This window comes from Carassius gibelio, chromosome B1 (assembly GCF_023724105.1).
Source record: "Carassius gibelio isolate Cgi1373 ecotype wild population from Czech Republic chromosome B1, carGib1.2-hapl.c, whole genome shotgun sequence".
In the NCBI taxonomy this organism is placed as follows: Eukaryota; Metazoa; Chordata; class Actinopteri; order Cypriniformes; family Cyprinidae; genus Carassius; species Carassius gibelio.
In genome coordinates this window covers 31,562,905-31,589,407 of record NC_068396.1, presented here as the reverse complement: position 1 = coordinate 31,589,407, position 26,503 = coordinate 31,562,905, and the positions used below count along the sequence as shown (strand labels likewise).

At 36.9% G+C, this 26,503-nt stretch overlaps 1 protein-coding gene across 1 annotated transcript in view; it reads left to right on the top strand.

Annotated features, from left to right (window-relative positions):
- The first annotated feature begins 2,955 nt into the window (after nucleotides 1–2,955).
- Nucleotides 2,956–26,503, top strand: part of pkd1a (polycystic kidney disease 1a) — a 73,908-nt gene continuing 50,360 nt past the window's right edge. The window contains exons 1-8 of the mRNA XM_052546043.1: nucleotides 2,956–3,593; nucleotides 17,508–17,579; nucleotides 18,147–18,215; nucleotides 18,928–18,999; nucleotides 19,925–20,088; nucleotides 20,229–20,509; nucleotides 21,738–22,131; nucleotides 23,722–23,899. Coding sequence (XP_052402003.1) covers nucleotides 3,325–3,593; nucleotides 17,508–17,579; nucleotides 18,147–18,215; nucleotides 18,928–18,999; nucleotides 19,925–20,088; nucleotides 20,229–20,509; nucleotides 21,738–22,131; nucleotides 23,722–23,899 — 1,499 coding nt within the window. The 5' untranslated portion in view covers nucleotides 2,956–3,324. The remainder of the gene's footprint in view (nucleotides 3,594–17,507; nucleotides 17,580–18,146; nucleotides 18,216–18,927; nucleotides 19,000–19,924; nucleotides 20,089–20,228; nucleotides 20,510–21,737; nucleotides 22,132–23,721; nucleotides 23,900–26,503) is intronic.

Below are 26,503 nucleotides of genomic sequence, written 5' to 3'. Positions count from 1 at the left end.
ATCATCCCAGCAAATATTGTTAAGTCAATATCTACATTAACGTTTTATTTAGCAAACACAGTAATGTCTGAAAATAAGAGCACAGGTGAGTCTGGATCAACTAAAGCTGTGCAACTCTTCAGTGTTTGTCTGAAATGAACTAAACTCCAGTTACAGTGAGCTGCCGTCTCTCGCTGTCTTTTCTCCCGTTTTCTCTTCCTCCTTTCATCACACCTCTCTGTTCTGAGCAACTGTCTCTGTCTCTCGGTTTGTCTTGCTCTTTTATCTTTATCTTTTATCTCTGAGGTGTTTTAATCTCGCAGATGGTGCTAACGGGGACATTTACTCCTAAAACAAAAAACTCTGAGAGGACAGACAAGTTGGGTGGTAAGAGTTGAGATTCACTCCCTCTCATGTCCTCAGATGTCTTTCTTTCGTCCGGTTTGATGTAGAAAAACACAGATTGGACTCCTATTAGAGACATAACAACTAGACATGGACACGGCTAAATTCAGTTGTCAGTTCAGCTTTTAGTGCTCAGTCCTGTACAAACACTATTCACTTATTTAAAGGAGTGACAACTGCAAACAAATTCCACGGGAAAACTGCAGACTTGGCTACACTGGTAACTGATTGCATGTAATCTGGATTATGTAATTTGAGTCTAAATATTCGGTACATGTGACCAGACTCATCTTTAAAATACCCATAATCAGATTAAAGATGCTTTTTATGAATTATATGATTACAAGCTATTCAAACAATGGCAGTAAATTATTCCTATTATTGATTCTCCCATTTTTTTTTCTCTTTTAATTTGTTTAACTTTCTAGAGACTTCTGCTGTGTGTCATTTTGAATACAGTGAGTATGAACGTGTGCTTGACTGTTCATGTGATGCAGGGATTCACAAACTTTTTTTTTCTTCAGTCAAACCCATTTGGCCTAAAAGTATTTAAAGTTAATATTTCAATAATTGAACAACACATTTTCACGTCTCTGATGTTGGGTAATGGTGATAAGTAATCTAAAAGTAATTTAAATGTAGTCAGAATGCATTAGTTAAATGAGTTTTCTAGATAACATTTATGGCAACAATTTTCATCAAATAATTTGTAATTAGTAATGGACTATAATTTGTAAGTAATCTACACAGTTAATGACATATTTAAATGCACATCAGAGTTGTGCAACAAATAGCCTCTTGACTCAGTCTTGCCAGATTTTGAAAAAAAAACTGGGTAGATTAGGCCTATTTACAAATTGTAGATTACATGACAAAAATAATAGTAGAGTAATCCATTACATTACACATTTTAGTTAATATAATCAGACTAGATTACCTTTAGATTGCTTTTGATTTAGATAGTTTTTTATTTTTGCAATTTATTCAAAAAGGATAATCTTGTACCATATTGATATAAAAACACAAAGAGAAAATATATTGCATTGATATTGCTATTAACAACATGAAGTCCATTAAAACTTTCCCAAACTGGGTTTGTGCAGGAACTGCAGGACGGTTCTGAGTGTAACGAAAAACCACCCAACTCTGACGGTGTCAATCATTACCGTCTCAAGAGTGAGTACATTTAGAGGATCCACTTCTGTAGCTATTTAAATAGTGTTGTCACTCCTAAAACTTTACAGTGTGTAAGCAATCATGTGTGTTTTCTAGTGACTTGTATATTCAATCTCCTTTGGTTTTGTTCCAGTCCATATACAGCACTAAATCAGATGATGTGAAGATCTGAGACTCCCCCTATAGTTTGAACTCACAACATACTCCAGCAAGACCTCAATAATTCATCCACATTCTGTCAGAGATCAACTTTGCTCTGGCTGATGCAAAACAATGTGCATGAATGATGGATTAGCCTGATTTGGAAAATGTCTCTAAGGAAAATCTAAGAAATAAAGGCTATAGTTTATTCACGTCTGCAGAGTTATTTCAGGATCATTACCTTCTGGGCCTTCTTTAAGAAAAGAATATGCTTGTGTTATAATTATAAAGTGTATTCCTATAAAAGGGAATATCAGACTCTCAGAAATGATCTGGTCAAGCTCAGCTTCTTAAGATGGAGCTATTAATTATGACTTGATTATTTATACAGCAGGAAGACTGTCCACAGAACAGAATTATGGAGATAAAGCATTGTATAGGAGGACATCTTTTCCATTCTGACAATCGTCTGAAATGTTGATATTATCATACTGATTCCTGTAATTTAATCAGACAGAATGTTTTAAGGTATTCAAATGTTTTGATTGTATATCTTTATGTGGATAAATCCATTTTTAGCGAGGGAAATATTAAATGTGTTAAAAAGTCTAAGAATATTAACTTAAAAATCCAAAATTAAATAATTGGCTTTTGCATTGTCATTATACTAAAACAATTGACTTTTAATTAAGTTGACAGCATTAATTAATGTATCTCTTAAATCTCTATCTTTTTTATAAACATAAATAACCAATTGAAAAAAATAATTAAATGGCTGGAATTAATGTCTTGTAGAACAAAATGTTACATTTACTTAAAGTGAGAGTACATAATAATAATAATAATAATTATTATTATATTAATCATTTGGAGTCCATTAGCTTTGGTAGATCTAAAATTAGCAACATTTTGTAAAAAATAAAATGATTATAAAATTATGTTTTAGGATGACGGATGTTGTTTTATTGTATTATTCATAAAAAAACAGGCTATGCCCCTTCCTGGACATTGATGTCATTAAAAAACTGCCTTTCTTGCAAAGAATAAAATATTATTGGACAATGAAGTAATAAGTACAATTTAAAAAAATACCATGTTTTCATGTCACGATTGTAAAGTTGTGCACGTGGTGAACAATATTTGGACGATGCTTCTTTATCGTGCCACTAGCCTTTACATCAACAAATGCATTTATGTGCGCGCGTGCTCTCGGCATGTGGACAATAAAATGGGCCGCACAGTAAAAAAAAGTTGTGCCATTACTACATAAAGTCAAAGATAAAGTCTAAAACATGGAGTTTGTGTCCTGTCTGTAGCCTAGTGATGAGTACTCGTGTTGTGTAAGAGAAGCCTCATCCAGCGGAGAGCAGCAGAGAACGAGAGGAAGTTCTTCAGCAGAACACAATCAATCCAGAGGTTTGTTCCCTCCTCTGGACAAGAAGTGAATCCAGTTCCGTTCACGGAGGAATAGAGGGGGCACGTCAGCGAACTTGGGGGGAAACGCGATTTGCGACGCTTTCGACGCGTTTCTCTTATGGAAAAACTGGGAAAAGAGTGAACTTTCCTCCCCGCGCCCCGAGGAAAACTTCACCGACAGAAGGGGCGATGAGATGCGAGTGAGCGATGCCTTGTAGAAATGGACAGATTGTGTTTAAGCGGAAACATGGCGCCTGTCTCCCAAAGTTTGGATTATTTTCCAGCCTGCTCTTTGCGCTCTGCTGCCTGGAGGCGCGCTCGGGCGTCGCGGCGGACGGGAGAGCGTGCGGCCCGTGTCCGGGAAACTGCTCGTGCACGGCGGTGGGACCGCAAAACTCGTGCGTGGTTAACTGCTCCAACATCGGACTGGATCAGGCCCCAGCGGCGTCAGACCTGCCGCCCGACACGCACACTCTGTAAGTGACCCGGTGATGCGGGTGTCTGTTGTGATCCGGGTGATGTGACGGGTGAAGAAGGTGTAATACTTCAGACTCCCACTGTTTATGTATCAGTCAATCATAATCACGAGGATCATGAAGATGTCTGGGGATGGGGAGAAACAGAAGGGTAGAGAGGGGGGAAACAAAAGTGAAATGTGTTCAGAAAAGTTTTAATAGCGTTAGTGACACTGACATAATAAATTATGAAACATTTCTAGTTTTCATGTTCTTAGATTTGTAATAAAAATGTGCCCCCCAGTCAGACAAAGCAATTTCCTTCATGCATTTACAGCAAAATCAGACTGCAGGTCGTTTTAGCTTAAAACTAAAATTAATATAATTAATAGTTATGAAATTATGAACAATTATGAAAAAGTATAAAAAACAAAAGTTAGATGATGCTAACTTGCTACCTACTTGAATATAAAAACAAACTAGAATAAATATGAAGGAAAAAGATTTCGATATTCAGAACAGAATATATCTACAGTAATTACGCTATGTTCTGTGACTGTGTCTAAAATATTATTTTATTTTCTTAAATAACACATATCTACAGACACTGTTCTCGTGTCATATAGATATTAGATGATGGGGCTTCACCTGTGTAAGCTTCAAGCTTGAAAACGTCTTGTCAACCATAGTTAGAAATTAAAAATGGTCTTGACTTTATCTAGAAGTTATTTTGGGAAAAGCAACAGGGGGACGTTTTCCCCCATTCTACCCGAGATCTTTTGAAAGTCTGGTTAAAACACAAGTGCCAAGTATGTTGTTTGTAGGCTGTTTTTGGAAACACACACATGATTTATTTTGTTTTCTACAAACGTTCAGATGCAGTGACTAAGTGTCAACTGGTGTAACCTTCTAGTAAAAATGTGTCCATAGTATTATGATATTTTAGTCATGATGGAGGTTGTGTTAACTCTACACTGACTTTGTTCTGGTGACCAAAAGTCAATACCAAATCAATGCATTCTCTTCACCATAACTCATTGCCTGACTGAACTCTTATGGTGCTGTGTTCATCCCAGTCTGTAAGAACTGTCAAAAAGTGGTGCTTTAGCTTTCTCTGAGTGGAGAAAACACATCTCAAGCCAGGTAGCTGTGTAAGTTTACGTCTGCGCTCGACTGAACCCATGCACACAGCTTGTGTAGCAGCAGATGCATGCAGAGTTTGTGCACTTGTGGCGAGTCCTGCGCTGAGAACACGGTGTTCTTTACTCGGGGATCTGTGGCGCTCGAGCTCCAGCATGTGTTATCCATTCACATAGACTGCAGATGCATGTGCACAAAAATCTGATACTCTGAAATCTTTGTTTTAGGGAATAAACCTCAAGACCGAAATTTCTCATCATCAGACAACTGTTGCAAAATTGTCAATAACTCTATTCCACATTTACAAAGTCTTCATTAGGGGGCTTGTTGTTGTTCTCCAGTGAATATTTCTCAGGCTGTTTATTTCTGCAAGTCAATTTCTGTAGACACAAAGCTAAAAAGTTATAGTTTTTTCCGCCATTATTAATTAGAGTAACAGTTTTTGAACACTCACTGAACGAACAGAAGAGCCACATGTGATGATATTGAAATGGTGATATTGAAACAAGCATTTGTGCAACTGGAATCTGACTTTAAACCTTACTAAGATTTATACAGTTTATAGTCCTGGCCTCCTCCTGTTAACTCAAATGCTTTAAGATTGCAATAAGTTGTGCTAATGCAGCCGTACATTTCATTTATGAGTGTTTATGAACACAGATGTCTTTATAGGCAATAGGAGTTTTCGCATTGTGTTTTTTTACACAGTTTAAAAACTTAAATGCATGCTGTTTTCTCCCTCTTTAAAAGGTATTTCATATTTAAGTGGTTCCTAAATGGAAGAATATATGCAGACAGTGTTTCTGAAGTGCGTTAAGAGCTCGAGGAGTTGTAAATCATTGACCTCTCTTCTTTTCTCTCGCTGCGAGGCCGCGTCCGCCTGCTGATCTTTCTTATTTAAGCGTCTCTTCGACCGAGATAGATGGTAGCGTTTTCTTTGCTGTGAGAATGAAATGTCGTCTGGTTGACAGTAAATGAATGTAAAAGCTTGTCATCGTGATGCTGACACACGCTGGCGAGGTGCTTTCTGGCGTCTCTCAAGCTTTTCCTCTTCCATCCGCTCCTTCACGCAACAAAAACCCAGATCGACTCCCGTTCCCATTCCTATGAGGTTTCTTCACTCCTTCTCCAGCTGTGTCATTCTGAAACGGATGAGTGTGAATTACAAACCCAACCTGACGTGCTTTCCAAAAGTCCAGTCTTTCATAAGAAGCGGTGTTATTGTGAATCTGTAAGTGTCTGGTGCTGACGTTGAACTGGCAGACTGCTGCACTTTCTCTTCTGTTTCTGATTCACTGATGCGCTCGGGTCTAATAGGAACCATCATTATTGACTCAGGAGTGATGTAATTGTGCTTAGCTTCATCTGTGGAGAGAGCTGCAGTGTGACAACAACAACAGAGACGTGTTCAAGTCTCCTCAGACGCAGTCATGTTTCTGGGGCCTGTCTCATAAAACAAGCCAGGTTTATTTCAGTTAGTCTGACATATTGTCCGTTGATTTGTGTAGTCTTAGATGTATTTGCACCAGAGATATTAAGAATTGGTCATTTTGTTAAATGTGATATGATCTCATCATCTTCAGTGATGTGTGCAAGTCTTTTCCTCCTTCTCCATCCAAGTTTGCTCATCTGTCTGAACCTGTGAATGGAGATATTACTGTGTGGAAAGGAAGACGGTCTGAATTCCTGCTGTCCTGTATGTTTTAATCACGCCGAGCGCGCAGTCGTGAGTGTGTGTGTGTGTGTGTGTGTGTGTGTGTTATTTGGTTGCCATGACAGTCTCACATTATGACATCACCATACACAGAAGCACAGACAGACCAAGAGCAGGATTCACCACTCTTCTGTTTATTAGAGGAACAGAAGTGCTCAAAAACATTAACTAAACCTTTTTTATCAGATTTGTTTTAAATTACAAAAAAGTTTTTCAAGTACAATCAAATTGATTTCAGTTTTAGTAATTTAATGCTTGAGATAAATGCTTCAGTTTATCTTATTGCAGTTGCCAAACATCTAATATTTGTAATGAATTTTATTTCGGCTTTATTTCAATTACCACAAAAATGTTTTTTAATGGTTTTAGAATTTATTAGTTTAATAAAAGCTATGGGAAAAGAGCAATGACTGTAGACTCCAATTAACTTTTGAAAATGGTTCAAATCTTTATTATCTAAAAATATGTGTGGAAGAAGTTAAAAATCAACATTTAGCCTGAATTTTAACACTTAAGAGTTATGGAAATATGAGCAATAGTGATTATAACTAAAGGCTTTTTTCTTATTTTAATATTACAATCAGGTGGCATATTTGTATTTTTTATTATTTTACTAATGTTTGTTTTATATCTCTTTAGCTTTAATTTATTTTTATTTAATTTTTATAAAATTTTAGTGCTTCAACTTTGAAATTATATTTCAGTTAGTTTTCAAGGCAACCTTTTAAATGAAGTGTATTATTTCAAATTTATTACATTTTTATATATTTCTGTATAGCTTTTATTTTTATTTAATACTCTTAGTAATTTTAGTGCTTCAACTTATTTTGATTTTCAAGAAACTTTTCAAATTTTTGATGTTTTTCAGTTCCCAAAAGCAATTTTTAATAACTTCAGATTAAGTTAATGATAACAACACTAAAAAGCAATGATTTTCTGACTTCACTAAACTTTTGCAATTGGTTGTATATATATCAGCAGCAATAAAAGAAGTGCTCAAGAAGTTTAAGATCGACATTGACCCCTGAGTATGAGCAATAGACCTGATTCCTGACCTTAAAACCTGCACTCATGTAAGATTTCAGATGAAAAAGCCTGATCTAGACCCGATCTAGAGTTGGTCTCCTGATCATCAGCTTGTGTTTTGATGGAAACGTCCAGGAATGTTTGCTCCAGACGCAGCTGGTTATGGAAGTCATTTGTTGCAGGGCTGTGCTTCATTTAGAGGAACACTGATTCATCACTGATTCAACTCGCTAGTGCTAGTGCTAGTGTGTGTGTGTGTGTGTGCTTATATTTGGCAGTGTTTTTGTTCATCTCAATGTGCTGTTTCTTCCCCTCCTCATCTGTTCATTCCCATGCAAGTAAAAATAACCACTACCATGCATTTCCCTGTTCTCTCACATCTCTTTCCGCCGGCACTGAGAGCCAGAGGCGGTAAAGCATCAAACCCTGAAGCAAACAAAAATGAAACTCTTTGCATGAGTTACTGCACAGCGGCCAAAGGCAGAATAATAACAGACTGCGAAGGCTTCGATAACCCTGAGAGCCTGTGTTTTCTGCACATGTATTTACGTCCTTGATAAATCTGTCCCTGACTCGCTTCTCTGTGTTTTTCCACTGATTCAGGAGCAGCTGTTGGTGTCTTTAACCCCATGAAACGAAAACTAGACCTTTGTGGCTCTTAGTTCATGTCTGTTAACCCCATTTCAGCTCTGACATGTTGACTTTGTTGTCTTTTAAGGAATTTTTTGTGGATATGAAGTACTAAAATGTTGACCATAAATAATATGGAGTGCTGCGATTATTTGTAAGATTTGTTAAAAGACACTGACATTATGACGTTAATTGCTGTTGATAGAACTTTAGCAGAGATTGAATATAGATCAGACAGAGCAGAAATTAAATGGAAACCAACCAGAAATTCTGATTCGTTAATTTGTATACGTGAAAGTTTTACCTCTATTTTACCTGTTTTTTAATTTTATTTATTTATTTTTATTTCATTGCATAGTGTTAAATGACATAAAAAATTTTTTTATTATTATTATTATTTAATTTATTTTACAGTACTCTACAGTGTATAGTACAATAGATTATTTATTAATATTTTACATGTTCAGTTTTCATTTTAGTTAAAGTTTTAGTATTGTTTTTTATGTGCTTGTCATTTTTATATAATTTTTTCCTATTTTAATTTTTTTTTGCCATTTTTGTAATTCATTTTATTACCATTTTAGTAAATTTTGTGCATATTTTATTTATAATTCAATTTATTTTATTTGCATATTTTGGTTAGTTGCCAAGCCAACATTTCTGCTTTTTTAGTTATTTAATGTTTTAACCTTTATTTCTATGACTAAAATAAATTATTTTATAGTTTAGTTTTAGTTAACTCCAAAAACACTCTTGTACAGCAATGACTGTGGACTTAGTTGAACATTTTGGTGCATGTACATGATTTCCACAGCAGATATAAACATCCTTATATGAGCACTTGATGCATATAAACACTCGATCTTTGTATTAATCTGGCTTTCTCAATCTCCAGTGGATGACTTCCTCTCTGCTCCAGATCCTGAGCCTCTCTTTCCTGTGTCTCTCTCTCTCTCTCTCTCTCTCTCTCTCTCTCTGTCTCTCTCTCTGCTGATGTTTCTCTCTCTGTTCTCCAGACAGCTGGGCTTCTCCTGCTGCGAGTATTTAAAGGGGTCGTATAAGAGCAGATAACATGTTATGTAATAGAACTGTCTAAATAAAGATGTGAGTAATGTTTGGTCACATCTCACATTTGTTCCTGAGGTTCATGACCGTTCTCCACCGGGTGTTTTTATATGTGCGTTACTGTCTCTTTAAGACTACTGTCTGGTTGATCTCTGTTTTGATTGGACGATCATATGTTAATGAGCTTATAGTTTTGATGCCATGATGATTTCTGCTGTTTAGTTTTAGTAAAAGGTCTGGATGGACTTTACGGTGTGAACATTGAAGTTTGTTGGCAGTGTATTTAACTTTATAATGTCAAGACATGACATTTTATAGAATGGCAAATCTCTGTTTTAAACATGTCTTAGCCATATTTCCCCAGAAAATACAATAAAAATGTATATTTTGCTTTTAAAAAAAGTAGTAGCAAATCATTTCAAGGCTGAAAAAATTGTTTGCATTATTACATTAAATTCACATTCCCAAACATCCAACTTTCAATGATTATATTTATGAAACATTGTAGAGAGAATTGCATTCATATTTATATTTGTGTAATTTGTTTACTTACATTTTTTAGGTAAAAATATACTTTAAATAATAGTTTTAAAAATTGTAATGTGCTTATTTATTTTAACATTTAAATACATATTAAAGAACTAAAATTAATGTTATTGATTTGTTTCTCACATTACACTAATGTGAATTAGATTCGTTTTTTAGTTAAATGAGAGTGTGAAATAAAATATGCTTGACTGTCATGAAAATGTCACAGTGCAAATTAAGAAACTGGATTCTGTTTTATTATGCGAAACATATTTTTCTCGTTTCTTTCCAGTGGAGTTTTCCCCAATATATGGAGTCACGTTTGGATATGAACAGACTGCTGAGGTGCCTTTGTGGAGGTTCAGCTTCATTGATTCAGAGTCATTTGGCTGTACAAACAGTGAGTCAGTGAATCGTGCAATTGATTCTCTGGCTCAGTGACTCACTCCATCAGTCCACAAATGATTCAGTGAGTCATTGTGCAGCTGCTCTGTGGTCAGCTCCTGCGTGTGTGTGTGTGTGTGTGTGTGTGTTGTTTTGATAGGTGTGATATTATGTGTGGATCCATTGGCTCTTTCACACACTGCTAAGTGCATGCACAAAACACTTGTGACTCTTAAAGACTAGTTCTGCACACTGTGTTAGTGATGACAGAATTTGATGCAGTTTTCTTCAGTGTAATGAGATGATCAGTCATTGTTTGATGAGTCTGTTAAAGTGTTAAAGGTGATTCAAACATCTTTAGATCAGATGAGGTTTGATGTTGTTCGACTGTGACTCAGTATGTTTACGCGAGTGTGTCGTATATATTTGTGCGCCTGTAGGTGTGTGTGTGTGTGTGTGTGTGTGTGAGCCAGCTGGGATCCAGACAGCTCATGCAGCAGCAGAGTAAAAACGCACACCATGTCCTGAGAAGGACAAAGCAAAGAGCTTTTTACTCAGAAGGACTGGCAGTTATTACAAACAAATGTCTTTCTAATCTTCCATCAAAGTGTAATAACTTAATACATCTCCTAAGAGACCCTCTTTTCGGTCAAGACAGAGCCACAGATGTCATTAATAGAGAATGAAATCTCAATGTGACCCATTTAAGGTAAAGCGATCGATCCCACAACATTTAAGAGTGTCATAACTTTTTTTTTTTTTTTGTACAGGAATTAAAAGCTGAGGCTTTGTTTCTTATCAGAAGTAACACAGCTTGTCCTGTATAAATATTTTTTGATTAACGTATTGTAATTTTCACACATTACACTGACAAGAATGAGAGTTTGGAGGAAAATCTGTTCAATTGTCATTAAAAAACACTATTTGTTAATCATTGATGGTGTCTCTCAGTAGCATCTCATGCCATTTGCATTACATGAAGACATCAAATTATTAACAGTAAAAACATTTCTTGATTATTATAATGTCTGTTTTTGAACACAAACATGTCGTGTGTGAATGCATCCTCAGTAGGCAGCAGTGCAGTTCACTATAGCTGTAGGAACGCAGCGTTTCTCTCCTCCTCCCCTCTTTTCCTGGCAGTTGGAAAGTACCCTGTTAATCATCCTCCGGGGACGGACTTCCAGGAGGAGAGGGGCCGCTCTGCCACACATGAGCCCAGAATGAGGCACCCTGCCCGGGTCGGACAGATCCAGGAGCCCAGCTGAGGAATAGAGCCAGATGTGAGCGGCTCACAGTGGACGATTGTTCACTGAAAGCCCCGAGGTGCTACAGTACCACTCTGGTACTTATCAGGACCAAACACACACACACACACACTCAGACTTAATATTTACACAAACACACACACATTTTGGCTCTAATTTATACACACATTGACTTAAATAAATGAGATCCATGATCACACACACACACACACACACAGAGCGCTGGCCTGAATCATTGACCCCCTCCTTCTGAAATTTTGAACATAAACAAAACGGAGCGCGCCATAAAATTCTTTCCTTTTTCTTCCTTTCTTCCCCTCCTCCTCCTACCCTTACGCTTTTTTCCATCTCGGCCACAACAGACAGACTGCTGTTTAGTGGGCTAGTGTGTAATCGTGGTTACAGCCAGTTGTGGCTTGGCTGTTTTGGCTCTGCTCTGCCTAATGCTCATGGCAGTGGTCAGTGTTGTCATCCTCACGGCTCCAGTCTCTTCATCTCACACCATGACTATCTTCACAGTCACATGCCAAACTACACTAGTTCTACTCTATTCAGTACAGTGCACAGTAAGCAAAATGTCATTGTGCATAGAATACCTGTTTAATAATCTACTCTATTTGTAACGTGCAATAGAAAATGATGCACTAAACCTGACCTTCCATTACCAGTGTGACGCATGAATCAGAAGCAAGTTTCCCATAGTTTAAAAATTATTATATGTATTTTTTTCTTTTTAAAGTTGGTTGGTTCTTTCGTTTGTTGCAAATAGACATTTTACACAAAACAGCACTGTGTTACTATGTCCCAGAATGCACTACACTCAACTTGACCTTCCATCCCCAATTTGAGGATTTAATCAGAAACAGCTTGTTATTTGGTTAACAAATGTTAAAACTGCAATTCCTTGTAAACGACTGTTAAATTAGTTGTAGTGCTCATCCCTAATTACCAGATGCTCTAAAGTGTTTGTGCAAAATTAGATGGCAAAAAAAAAAATGTCATTGTTCTGAGATGATAACTGGATTAACAATTCCAGAATATGCAATAATGCAATATTTAATAAATTTCATAACATGCTGATGTAAACAGTTCAGATGGTTGTCATGTGGCTAAGACGTAGCATACTACAATTTGAAAGTTTACCATTACCATCTTTCTAATGCATTGTGAACGTAACTTACATTGAGAGAGTGACATGGTGCAACAAAACCAGAACGTTCTACAGTCAACAAACATTGTAAATAATTTAAAGGAAAACTGATGTCACTATAGCTGGGTTTCCATCACCCTGATTTTATGTGCATTTTGAAGTATCGCATCAGAATTGAGTGATGGAAACACAGAATTTAGAATAAAAAATGCCTTAATTCACAAAAAAGTGTTTACGCTCGCTTGAGGTGGTTTTTGACATGAGAGAAAAAGGGCTAATCCAAATAATGGGAAACGGAAATGCGTTTTGCAAATAAATTCCTCAATGCATGATGGGACGGTAAATCTTAAATAACCAGCAGAACGATCTCATTTCATAGCATCTGAAATATTGTTATGGTCATTCTGAAATGCCAGTATTTCTGTATAATTGCCTCCCTGAACTGTTAAACCACTGCGTTCCCAAACATCAGCGTCCACCTCCGAAAGCAATGACCGCTTTCATTGTGTTTCGTCTGCTCGTTCTGAGGTGCAAGTCATTTATTATTTAGGAAAATATTATATTCAGTAGCTTCTCCCACTTTTTGTAGTGATGTATTGTGCCAGTTTATAAGGAATCGATGAATTCGTTCTCTTAAACTCTTTGGAAACGGAAAAAGATAATATTTTGCGCGATGTTTCATTTTTGCGCATAAGTTAAATTAAATTATTAGATAAACTTTGGATGGAAACCTGGCTTTATATGACTTCCTCTGTCATAATCCTTTCATATTCCAGTCTTTTTGCAAGCTAGAGAGGCTGATATGAATCTCTTTAGCTGTGGAATGAAACACTCTCTGGGCTGTTTTGCCATCTTTCTTTCTGTCCGTTTGACTCTCTCTCTCTCTCTCTTTCTCTCTCTCTCTCTCACTCCTACTCGAAGTGGCACCAGACAGCCCTTCGGCCCTTATAAGGTGAAATCAGCATGCCTGGTAGAGTTAAACAGAACCATATGTCGCTCGCAGACTCCCTCGCGCAGCTCCGCCAAGGGGCTCGGGCTCTGGCGCAGAGCTGCACACAGGAGCCTGACTTCTGCTAATATAAACTGAAGAGGTCACATTTATATGGTCATGTTCAGGCTGCACACTGGAGCTTTATGTTACAGAGAGAGAGGAAACGGTGTTCTGTGTTCATGCACATACTCATGAGCTGCAGTAACTTTATTTCGGCTCTAAAACGAATAGCTGATGTTATTGTGAATATGGATTTGTCATAATACCTCATTTCCATGCTCATGCCAGCTGCGAATCAGGATGTTTTCTGATCTCATGCATGAGGATCTTCTCAATGACATCATTAGGAACCTGGTTTTAGAAGCATGATGTCATAGTTGGATCTTCCAGTGGCTCATGGGATTGGTCACACAGAAACTATTTAACACAGGAAAGGAATCTTTAATTTGAAGTTAAATGGTGAAAATACATTAAAATCTTGTTTTGTCTTGTTTGTAAAATTTTGCTATGAGACATTTATTTGCAATAATCCCTTTCTTTTCCTTTTTTCTTTTGATTTTAAGGTGAAATGTAACTTAAACATGCACTTTGATGCATAACACTCCCAGGGCATCCAAGATATAGATGAGTTTGTTTCTTCATTAAACGGATTTGGAGAAACTTTGCATTATATTGCTAGCTCACCTCCTCTGGAAGTGAAATTTCAGCAAATGTACATTTGTGGGTGATCCGTTTCTTTAAAATATTTATGGACCATAGTCTTTATGTAGTTTATGGTATACATCCTAAAAACATACCATGGTACTTTTTGGTTGCTTTTGGTTGGTGGTGACTTGTGAGGCTTTCCTCCAGCTGTAGTTGTGAAGTAAGTGTGCATTCAGACAGTTCCCGTCTCTCTGTCCAGAGCTCACAGCAGAAAAACAGCAGAACCACAATCCGCTCTTGTCTGTTGAAGTGAATCTGGACGCTAAATCAAGCCTTTTCAACTGCTGCATGGAAAATCTGAGCCACACGTGAGAGCTACTTCATATTCCAGCGGCCGTTTTTCCAGCAATCAGGCGCACAAACACTGAAGCCCAAGTGGAAATCATCAGCTTCAGATCTTCCTTCTGCAATCAATAAACTAAACTAAATACATGAAGGAATGACATACAAATAAAGAGAGAAATCTCCAAAGCAAAGGTTTTAAGATAAATCCTGGGCGTTCCAGTTTCCATGTGTGTTTAATACGTGACCTTATTTAACTACTTGTACCTCATGTTAAAGTTTCTTTGACTAGAAGTGCATGAATATTAAACGAGGCAAGCGTTGTTTAGTTTATGATTGGTTGTTTGTTGCTTTTTTGTGAAACCCTGCAATTTGGGTTAAAAGAAGTGTTAGAAATTCAAATATAAAACTTCACTTAACGCAATTAAAATGGTGTTAAAGGTACAGGTTGCAGGACCTGCCACTAGAGGGCGCACTACCAAAACAATAACAATCGCGTGGTTTGATGACGCTAAGAAGGAGCGTGGAACGATGGGATTTGTTGTCTTCTACCCAACCGCTGCCGGCCATCAATCAGACGGAAAGATAAATCATGGATTTAACGCAAGTTCAATGATTTGCGCAAGTAGATTACATACAAAGTCAATGCAAAGACGCGATCAGACTATGGATCAGACGCGTCCTCGCGTGGGTCTGTAAATTCCCCATAATACTAATCTTGTTGATCGTTATAATAGCATACGAATCCCTTGAAACAGCTTGTACAGAAATTATTTAGCATCTAGCAATGGCATTATAATTGATTTTGCATGCAATAAAAAGCACTTACTTTAAATCATTAATTATATACACAATCTATTTTAAAGTATTTATTATAGAAATCTATACAATTAATGATTTTATATTTTATTAGATTTTTATGTGCATTTGACAGATACTTTTATCCTTATTTATTTATGTGTTTTTTTTTTTTTTTGTAATCCAATGCTGGACCCATGTTTATTCAACCTTTTATGCTAAAGGTATTCCGTTATCTTTATTATTTATTTGTTTTATAGTATTTATGTCAAAAACAGAACCATGGCATGCTTATAAAATCAAATTTGCAAATGTAAATGTATTCCTTTATTTAATGAAATTATTTTTACATAGTGTTATTAATATATTTATTGTAAGTATTTTTTGTATGCAATTGACAGCCACTTTATCTAAAACAAATTGAATTCAAGGTTTTTATTTTATTTTATTTCATCTTAGGCATCAAACCTATGATCTTGGTGTTCTAGTGTCCGGTGTACATAAAATAACGTGTTATTATTTTATTTACTTATAGAAGTTGTTGCGGTCAGAAACAGGAATCAACTTCTCATTCTGACCAGGGTAAACTCAGACAAACCAGAATAAGTTCAAGGCAGAAGTTTTTCTCTGATTTCTGACATCTCACAACTGTGAGCTGAAGATACTATTTTCCATTCTAGTTGCTTGAATAAACTTTCGGAGACCCTTACACAACACGATATAAATCTGATTGTGCTCAAAATACACTCGGTCCCTCAGTGACTGACACACATGTGCTCCACTTTCATTCACTGTGCACTGATAACATTCAGATTTGTTGCCACACACACACACACACACACACAGGCTGTGTTATGTAAGGTGATGATGTGTAAGAACGCCTCCTATTAGTGAGGAATTGACACAGTAATGACTTTAGCAGAGGCTTTTCATCAGCATGGAGCGTCAGTCGAGTAAAACTCCTCCTCCTCTCTTACACAGTCTGTCTGGAATGGACAGATGTTTTCTTCTGGGAACAGAGTTCACACACACACACACACACATGCTGACACCCGTCTGTTGTGCAGATTGCATTATTGGTTTAATTGATTGGTGTGTTAATGGGAAAGACTGATTCTGATTGGTCCATTATCTTGATTTTGTTTGCACTTTGCATCATGAGAGATGAACTTGGGTCTACGAAAAAAATGTGGGTTTAATAATTATTTCTTTATATAATGCATATGTTATAACGTATGCACTGTTCAAAAGTTTGGTAAATAATGTTTCTGAAAGAAATGAATACTTTTATTCAGAAGGATGCATTAAATTGATCAAAAGTGAAAGTAAAGACATTCATATTGTTGCAAAAGATTTCTGCTTCAAATCAGCGCTGTACTTTTCAATGTGTTACTCATCAAAGAGTTCTGAAAAAAGTCAGTTTCCACAAAAATATGAAGCAGCACAACTGTTTTCATCAACGTGAATTATTATAAAAGATTCAGAGCACATGATTTCTGAAAGATCGTGTGACACTGAAGACTTCAGCTTTGATCACAGAAATATATTACATTTTAATACATATATACAAATATAAAACTGTTATTTTTTTGTTATTGTAATATTACTTCAGAATATTACTGATTTTACTGTGTTTTGATTGAGTAAATACAGCTTTGATGAGTATAAAAGACAAAACCGGAGTTGCAATATATGGATCCTTTTAGATTAAACATGTTTCTGATATTTTCTTTGTGGTTCTTCAGATTAGAATATTGCTTTATTCTTCCTTTAATAAGCAGGAAATAGTAGAAATAATATTGCAAATGAAAAAAGGACAGTATGTAATGTCCATTTTCAGTGGTTTAGACAAAAATGCAATTGCAATCATTTATTATTATTATTATACTTTCTTTCTTTCTACACCAGTGTACAGTAATTGACGTTGTCATTGTGTGCCATGAAAGTACTCAAATTTGGGATTTGGGGAAGATTTCAAATTTCAGTCACATAAATCCATTGAATGATCCTTGTGATGTTGAAGTCACAAACTACTTATATATAAGTATTGTATAATAGTTTCTGTGTTGCTTCAGTCTCCATTCACTTTTACTGTATGAAAAAGAGCAGCATGAACATTCTGCTAAACATCTCCTTTTGTGTTTCACAGAAGAAAGTCAGTCACACGGGTTAGAAACGGCTGACTTCTTCTCATCTTCCTCTGAGTCTGAGTGTGTGTGCATCTCTAAGCGTCTCTTTCTGGCTTCTGTTGCAGAGATCTGTCCAGAAACCACATTCTCTCGGTGGATTCCAGCCTCTTTGATCACCTCACCGCCCTCAAGGAGCTGTAAGTGCCACGTCTCTCTCTCTCGTGTGTGTGTGTGTGTGTGTGTGTGTGTGTGCTGGAGATGTTCGTCTGTAATAGGTGGTCTGGTGCAAACGTGAGTGTGTTTCTTCGTGCTATAGGTATAGATTAATTACATTTTCCACAATAAAAATAAAGCTTCCTTTAAGAACCTAGGAATTATTCTCAGCCCATTTTCTCTCCTGATTATCATTACTGGAATGCAGTTGAATACTACCATAATTAGAGTTATGATTAGCAATGTAAATAATGTATCATGACATCTTTTAGACTATTTTATTTTAATCTGGCATCAGGTGTTGTCCCGCAGCGCTGTCATGGGTGCCGTGATCGTGCAGGTCTCTAATAGGAAGATGCCTGTTATAATCTTATGATCGAGGATTTCAATTACAAACTATACATGCATGTGTTTATATTTATATATAGCTAATAAATATGCACAGTATACACATATATATTGTATAAACACATTTATTATTATTTTATATGTGGAACTGAAGCTAATTGAAGCAGACACACTGTGTTTCAGTTGTCTGCTCTTCTCCTCAGGTATCTTCAGAGTAATCGTCTGGTCACTCTTCCTCACGGGATCTTGGACTGTGGGCCGCTAGCTGTGCTGTAAGTGTGTGTGTGTGTGTGTGTGTGTGTGGGCGGCTGTATGGTCTAGTTCCCAGACCGTTTTGGAGCTCATATGGTGAGAAAGTGTAGGCGGATCTTTCTGGAGTCTCTCCCGAACCACAGAGTCAAACGCTGGAGAAACTGAACGGACACACTCCACTCTTTCAGCTCAAACAAAAGCAGAAGAAACAGAAAGTGAAGTCATGTATCCAGACGTTCATCTTTGATAAAAACATCACACTTGCACCTCAGCTACAGTGTTTCTAACACACACACACACACACTTTGTTCGTTCAATCACAAGCCCGTTTACAACCAATTAAAAGTCATTGCTTCAGGCTTTGACTGCACCATTTCCTGCTCCCTTTCAGCACACACACACACACACTCACAAACACACACTCACACATACACACAATCACTCGCACACAGACACACACACACACACACACACACACACACACTCACAAACACACACTCACACACACACACAATCACTCGCACACAGACACACACACACACACACACACACACGCACACACACACACACACACACACACAAACGTCTGGTACACCAAAATCTCTCCAGAACTTTTCCATATGCTGCTCCAGCGGCTGAACAAGGGAACGATTATACTGAGAGGAAAAGAAAGAAGGAAACACTACTGAGGCTGAGAAATGATATTTATATAAATTCACTTTTGTCTTGCAGAGATTTGAGCAACAACCAGATCACCACCATCGAGGAGCGAACGTGTGATCATTTATTTAATTTAACTACGATGTGAGTATAAACTGTTTCCAGTGTTGTGCTGTCCAAACCTGACAGAAAACCAATCTAGATCTTCATACAGATTTCATTCAACACACAAATAAACCACCTCTAAGACACAATTATTTATGTTTATGTCTGTTAATGCTTTAAAAGTGGTCATATAAATTGCATAATATTAAATAATATATCATTGCATCCTTTATTACAGCAACCATTTTTATTTTATTTAAATATTTTATTTAAATTAAATAATATATATCATCTTTAATTGCAGTAGAGATTACTCCAATAAAATATGTCATAATATATGATTTATATTGCAAAGTACAATTACAGGTACTGTATACTTGGTGGTAGTTTTTGATTCCTGAATTTAATTTTAAAGTGTCTCCAGATGATTTGTTTTACAGTAATGAGAATCTGAAGAGGAAATGTGCTTGTCACGAAAATAATATCAGGGAATCCCAATGGCCCTAAACAGTATATTTATTGCATTTTATCGCAGTAATGTTTTGCTAAATTATAATGATTATATTTAAAAGAAACATTACGATTCTTTGCCCTTAGTGATTTAATGTTCACATATCAGATGATTAAATGTTCTTATCCGAATTCTGGTGGCGTTCTTTAATTCTCTAAAGCTTTATTTTCTAGTACGGCGTTCCCTCCGTGGCTTTTCAAGTAGCGCTTTCATACGCAGATTAAAATTCCCCGCTGAACGTCTTTCAGTTGCACTATAATTATAGATTAGAGTGTGTGTTGTGTTTCCTGGACTGATTAAACCGTGTACCATCATCTGTGTACACCTCAGACCAAACACGGCTCATGTCACACCCCGGGTCTCTTTAAATGACTCTCCTTATCACACGTCGCTGTTCGAGTCAGGGCCATGCAGTGTCTTCAGCCTGTGTGTGTTTGTGTAATGTTCCCTCAGAGATCTGAGCTTTAACCCGTTCGTCTGCGACTGTAAGCTGGTGCGTTTGGTGAGCTGGCTGCAGGACCAGGGCGTTCGAGTCAAGCGACCCGACTCTGTGCTCTGTGACCGTCCGGCCGAGCTGAAGAACCAGCCGCTGCTCAACGTCAGTGTGCACACCTGCGGTGAGTGACAGGACACGGCTCTGGGAAGTGTGAAGAGTTTAGGCCAGTTACTTCTGAAGTATTTTATTTTTTGATAACCGTTTGAAGAGCTTTGACATGTCTGTTGCTGTCTCTCTCTCTCTCTCTCTCTCATCTCTCAGGCCTGACGTACGCTGGATGTCTGCAGGACGAGGAGCATGTGGCAGGTGTGGAGCTGGTCATCTTCTCCTCCTCCACTCCCGGGCCGTTCTCACGTGAGGAGTGCAACTCGAAGTGCTTCCACGAGAGCCAGCGCTACGGCGGTCTGGGACAGCAGAGAGAGTGTCTGTGCAGCACCAACTCTGAGCCCAATTACATCAGCGAGTCCCAGTGTTCGGCCGCCTGCTCCGACCCGCTGGTCATGAAGGAGTGCCGCTGGACTGTGGCCAGGGACGTCTTTCAGGTGCAGACTGTTACATTGCCGTATAGTCATACAGGTTTAGATGAGCTCACATATGGGATGAATTCAAATTCAAATGCTTTTTATGTTCCTGATTAGAGTTAATGCGTTATAGTCTAGTAGCCAACTAGGTGAACCCAGAAATGTTGAGTACACCAAAGTTTTATTGCAGAAATGTGAAGTATGGGTCCCCAGTATACAGAAACTACCGGATGCTAATTTACATATGTTGAGCAATTTGCATAATTAGCATTATAAGCATTATTAGCTTAATCGTCTATTTTGACCACATATTTTGCACTGAACGGCCAATTTCTACAATATGTGAGTGGTTTTAGAGGTTTTAGAGGATGCTGATTTCATCTCAGGCTTTTTCATACTTCAAAATGGAAATTCTATAACAAATTTGGATATTAGACACATTTGTTATTAATTTTGGACAGAATTCTAGGCTATTGTCATGGTAAACAAAATAATCTAACATTTCAGAATCATGAGTGCTCTTGTGAATTTATTATATTATTATAAATCATGGTACACTAAAAATACCTGGATTGTGGTCTATTCCTGGTGGATTTTTAAAAAGTATATAACCGTGCACACTTTTTGGGTGTAATATTACCCATGATGCATTATGCTGTGAGGTGAAATAGCATACTAAAAAGTGGTTTCGATGTGAATTCAGAATGTGAGAACTGGTTCTAATTCAGAATTCTGGAAACCTAAATAATAATACAAAGAAAACATATGTGTGTTCTGATTTTGTCAAAGGTTGCACAAAACAACAAATAGCACGACTTCTCTAGTCAGCTACTGATTCTTTTGACTGATTCATTAAGAAGAACTGACTCAAAGAATCAGTCAAACGTTTAGATTCACTAAGATATATTTATAATTAAATAATTACTTTTATTCAGCAAGGACATATCAAATGAATCAAAACTATTAGTAAAAACATTTATAATGGTACTAAAGTCTTCTATTTCAAATTAGAACATTTTCATCAAAGAAATGTTTTGTGATTTCTGAATTCAGCTTTGCATCACAGCAATAAATTACATTTTACAATATATTTACCGTTATTTTGAAACTGTAATAATATTTCACAGTATTACTGTTTTTACTGTATTTTAGTAGTATAAATTGATAGTATAAATGCAGCCTTGATGCGCAGAAGAGATTTTTTTCCAAAAATGTGTCATCGTAGTTTGAATATGCTCTCCATCCACAGGTGAATTTCTCCGCCTCTCTCGCTTCTCGTCGTGTGTCTGTCCATTCAGAGGCTGTCCTGTCTGTCACCTCGTCCGTCTCCCCTGCTTCTTTCTCATGGGACTTCGGTGACCTTTCACCCCGGGTAAACACCTCTACGCCCAACACCACGGCGAGGCATAAGTACGGTGTCCCGGGACGGTACCAGGCTCAGGTGAGTCTCTCAGCGGGTCACCAGGAGATCGTGGCGCAGGGTAACGTGAGCGTGGAGCTGCCCCCTCGACTCGAGCTCCACTGCCCCCAGCTCATAGTGGCCAATCAGAGCCTGGAGGAGGCGGTCTCTCTGGTCAATTGGGGCGGAGTGGGCATTAACGTGGACTGGAGGATCAGGAAGGATGGGAGAGAGATAGCAAGAGGTACAAGACAAAAACATATGCTCTGTTCTAACACCACTTTTTTACAAACATATCAGAATGATTTCTGAAGGATCATGTGACACTGAAGACTGGAGGAATGATGCTGAAAATACAAAGTAAATCAAATAAATTATATTTTTAATTATATTTAAATAGATAGCAGTTTTTTTGAATGAAATAGTATAATAATAAAGTAATAATATTTATCAATATTACAGTTTTTACTGTATTTTTGATCAAGTAAATGTGCAATTCATGATTATATTATATTATATTATATTATATTATATTATATTATATTATATTATATTATATTATATTATATTATTAAAATAAAGCATTAGTAATTGGTTGATTTTTGTTTTCCCCCTGTGATCTGAGCTAAATAATACAATAATAATATAATAATAAACACAATTAATGATACTGCTGTTATCAGATTTTATATTGATTAAAATCATTTTTTTAGCACTGAATGAAGAACAATTCATAATAAACATTTTTCTGCCATTTTGGACAGATGTTTTTCACTATACTCATGCCATTTTAGGATTGCTATCACAAAGTGTAAATGTCATATTGTGTCTCAGATGTAGCATAATGATTTGAAACACCTGAATTTTAGTCAGGAATGTGTCTTGAAATGCTGTCTGGACAGAGAGCTCACTACTGTACGTACAGTCACATACAAACTGGTGATGACACCACGGCTCAGATATAACACGCTCTGAAGTGACCATGGGACTCTCTCTTAAAATATCCTGCCTTTCATGATCTTTCGAGCCATAAAGGTCCTGTCTCTGACACAGAGCAAGGCGATTCTCTCGTTTGTTCATCAGCCCTGCAGAGATCTGTCCATCATTGTTTGCTTTGAGAGAACAGATAAAGAGCAGTGAGAAGAAAACAGCTGCAGAAGCAGAGCTGAGCGGAGGAGATCTTTACTGATTTACTTACAGCAGGAAAAACAATGCCTAATGCAACTAACCATAGACAATCATCAGCTTTTAAACATCCAATTACATTCATCTGTCACTTGGTAGAAGCTCATGAAAGTAGATGTCAACATGAAAAAGTTGAATCAAAATCATCAAAAAACCACGAATGAAACTAATTCTTACTAATAAGATTTTAAATAGATGACATTTAATATAGTATATGACATATAATATATGACCTATAAAATTACGTTTAATTTTAATAAACCGTGTTTTGTACAGTAAGCTTTTTTGTTGTTGCACTGAAATCTCAGTGGTATGTTGATTTGCATTTTATGTTCATGTTTTTAATCTCTTTCAGCATATTTAGCATATAATATTTGCCCTTGTTTGTTCATGTTAATATTAATTAATTCTGAATGAATGGTTAATATTTGCTGTAGTCTTTTGTATTAATGAAACTGTGAATTTTCCCAATCATCCAGTTAAACTCACAATATAACTGTTTTTACTGTATTTTTAACCCAATAAAATGCAGCTTTGTTGAAATGTATGTGTTTTTTCCAAAAACATATTCATCATATCATATATATTGTTGCTGTTTAGAATTGTTCTGTATGATATGCTTCTGAAGTGTAGCTCTCTGCTCCTTTAGCGGAGCCGCTGTGTTTGCCAGATGCGATCCATCACGCTGACTCGTCCCGCTGTTTCCTGTTGGTGTCGGAGGAAGTCAGCTGGTCAGATGCTCGGAGGAATTGTTCAGCTCGTGGAGGGGAGCTCGCCGTGGTGCATTCCCAAACCGTCCGGGACCTTCTGGCCCCTCGGATCACACAGTGAGTCAGAAACTGTTTCAACTGTTGTTCTGAAACCTCTGTGGGCATTGATTCAAAATTCCAAATTTCTAAATCCAAAATTCCAAAATCTGTTATCTTGTTACTTTGTATCGGAAGATTCCGTCTCAGAGATCTGGCTTTCATGTGATTTACTCATGTGTTCAAATTCTGTCACATTTCACTATTAAATTATACCTCTAAAGATGCTGAATTAAGACACTTGCGCTGCCAGTGCAACATTTCCCATTGAGAGCTGTGCCACTTTTTGACCCCGCTCACTTTCTCTTCACTCGCGTCCAGTCCTCTAGAAGGTGACTCTGAAACAGCAGCAGGGCACCATGGGATATGCCTTTTAAAGTCACTCTCAGAGCTGCCCAGTTTATGACCTGCAGCAAAAAGACTGAAAAGTGTGAGTTCCTCACAGGAACAGACAGAAAGGGCAGAACGTTCACAGCCAAAGAGCAGACGCAGATCTTGATTTTAAAATGTTTTGATGCTTGTGTGTGTATTTTGCAATGCACTGCCTTTGTTTGGGCATGTAATGTAATTTTCAGGCACTTAATGAACATTTCTGCCTTGCTCTGCTTCATCTAGTTTGTTGTGTTCATCTCTTCTCTCTCTTGTTGTACACTGAGCACCAGGAGCGAAGAGAGCAGTTAATAGCTCATTTAGTTTTCTATAATGAAGTCACAGGTTTGCCTTCAGAGACGGAGCTGATGTTCACCTGTAATCTCTCTGCCGAGCATGTCAACTCTCAATCCTGGTTTGTTTTCAGAATACCTGATTGAGGAATAATAGGAATTTATTACATTTTCTTGGACAGTAACACATACTGTGTTTCTTAAGTCAAAAAACACATGTATTTATATAGCGTTCTACACGATATGAATTATTTCAAAGCAGCTTCACAGTAATAAGCAGTACTAATGTTGCAAAATTCATCAGTTATGAGATGATTGTATAGTCTGAGCGTCGCTTTGTCGAGTGAGCCGCAGCTTTGCTGTAAGCCAGTGTTATATCATGCTATATGATTTCAAATTGACTGGCTTGTAAATGTCACATTAAAAAAATAGCTCATTTGGACATGATTGGACTAAATGGGAAGTCCTTTCTGCTGGTGATTATTGTTATTGTTCATCAGCAGTGCAAAAAATGTGTAGAGCCTAAATTGCAAAGTTGATATTCACAATTACAACTTAATTATGACTGATTTTCTTCCTCCTGATTCTTTAATTGACTTTTCCTACTCCGGGAATCATTTCCTAGGGGTGTTAATGAGACTGTGGAGGTGTTCATGTGTGTGGATCATCGAGCTGATCCAAACCTCTCTGGATTCATTAACTCTCCTTTCCCATCATACTCCAGTCTTACAATTACAATTCTGATATTCACAGATATATTATGTTCATAAACATTTAGTCTTGATACAAACTTAAAGTTTGAGTACTGCATTTGTTTTGACTGGATTTGTTTCTCATGATATTTTAGAAATCTTTTGATGTAAAGGCTCATTCTTTGAATACTGGAAGGAGTTTTGTAGCATTTTATTTATTAGTTTGAACGTTTTCATGCATTTTTAAAAGATTTATTAAAAAACAATGAACAACACTTTCTTTGACACAAAAACTTTCCTTGACATTGACAGTGGTCCTGTTCAAACAAGAAAACACACACACAAAATAAACATTTAAATTAACTTTTTTATGATTTTGTAGAATATATAAAAAAAGATTTGTATTTATTTAAATGTTTTCATGCATTTTTTAACAATTAAACATTTTAAAGTGATCTTTATTTATATGTTTATTTAAAAACAATTATAGTTTGGAACATTATTATGTTTATTTAATAATAAAATATATATTCATTTTTGATATTTCTTTTTTGATATTTATTTATTTACATTTTTAAATGAGGTGTCTAAAAGGAAAAGCATGTTCCTTCAACACTAGTTGTAAAAAGCATCCCAGGATGCACTTCTCGTCGCTGGAATCCAGACATAGAAAGAGTTTTTTCCTCACTAGATCATTACATTCATTCAGTGTTTTCACAACTTCAAAATTATAATAAAATGTGAAAACTAGAAAAATAAGTGTAAGTGTCCAAACTCTCAACCGTATGTGTGCAACTTTCTTCTTTAGCAATGAATTATTTACAGGTGTGAACACACACACTCACTCTCTCTGTGGTGTTACACATCTGCTGAAACACAGCTGTGGGAATATGTTACACTCCAGGAGAGAGGAGACACCAGTTCTATGTGTTTATGTGCGTTTAACTATGCGAGTGTGTGTGTGTGTGTGTGTGTGTGTTTCCTGTCTTCTGTTCCACACCCATCATTAATTTGAGGGCAGAGCTTCCACTTACCAGAGCAAGTGAGAGAGAGAGAGAGAACGAGTGTTGGAGGAAGTGTGTTTTCTATCTCTTAACCTGCTCCAGATGGACCACATACCCTGAACACACACACACACACAGTCTTATGTAAGAACGCACAAGCAAACAGACCACTTTTTATTGTTTCTTTGTTGTTTTCGTCGTGTTTTTGTCCCTCTCTTTTCCTCCCTGATTTTTTCTCTTTCATTTGTAGTTTTAACAGATGTGAAA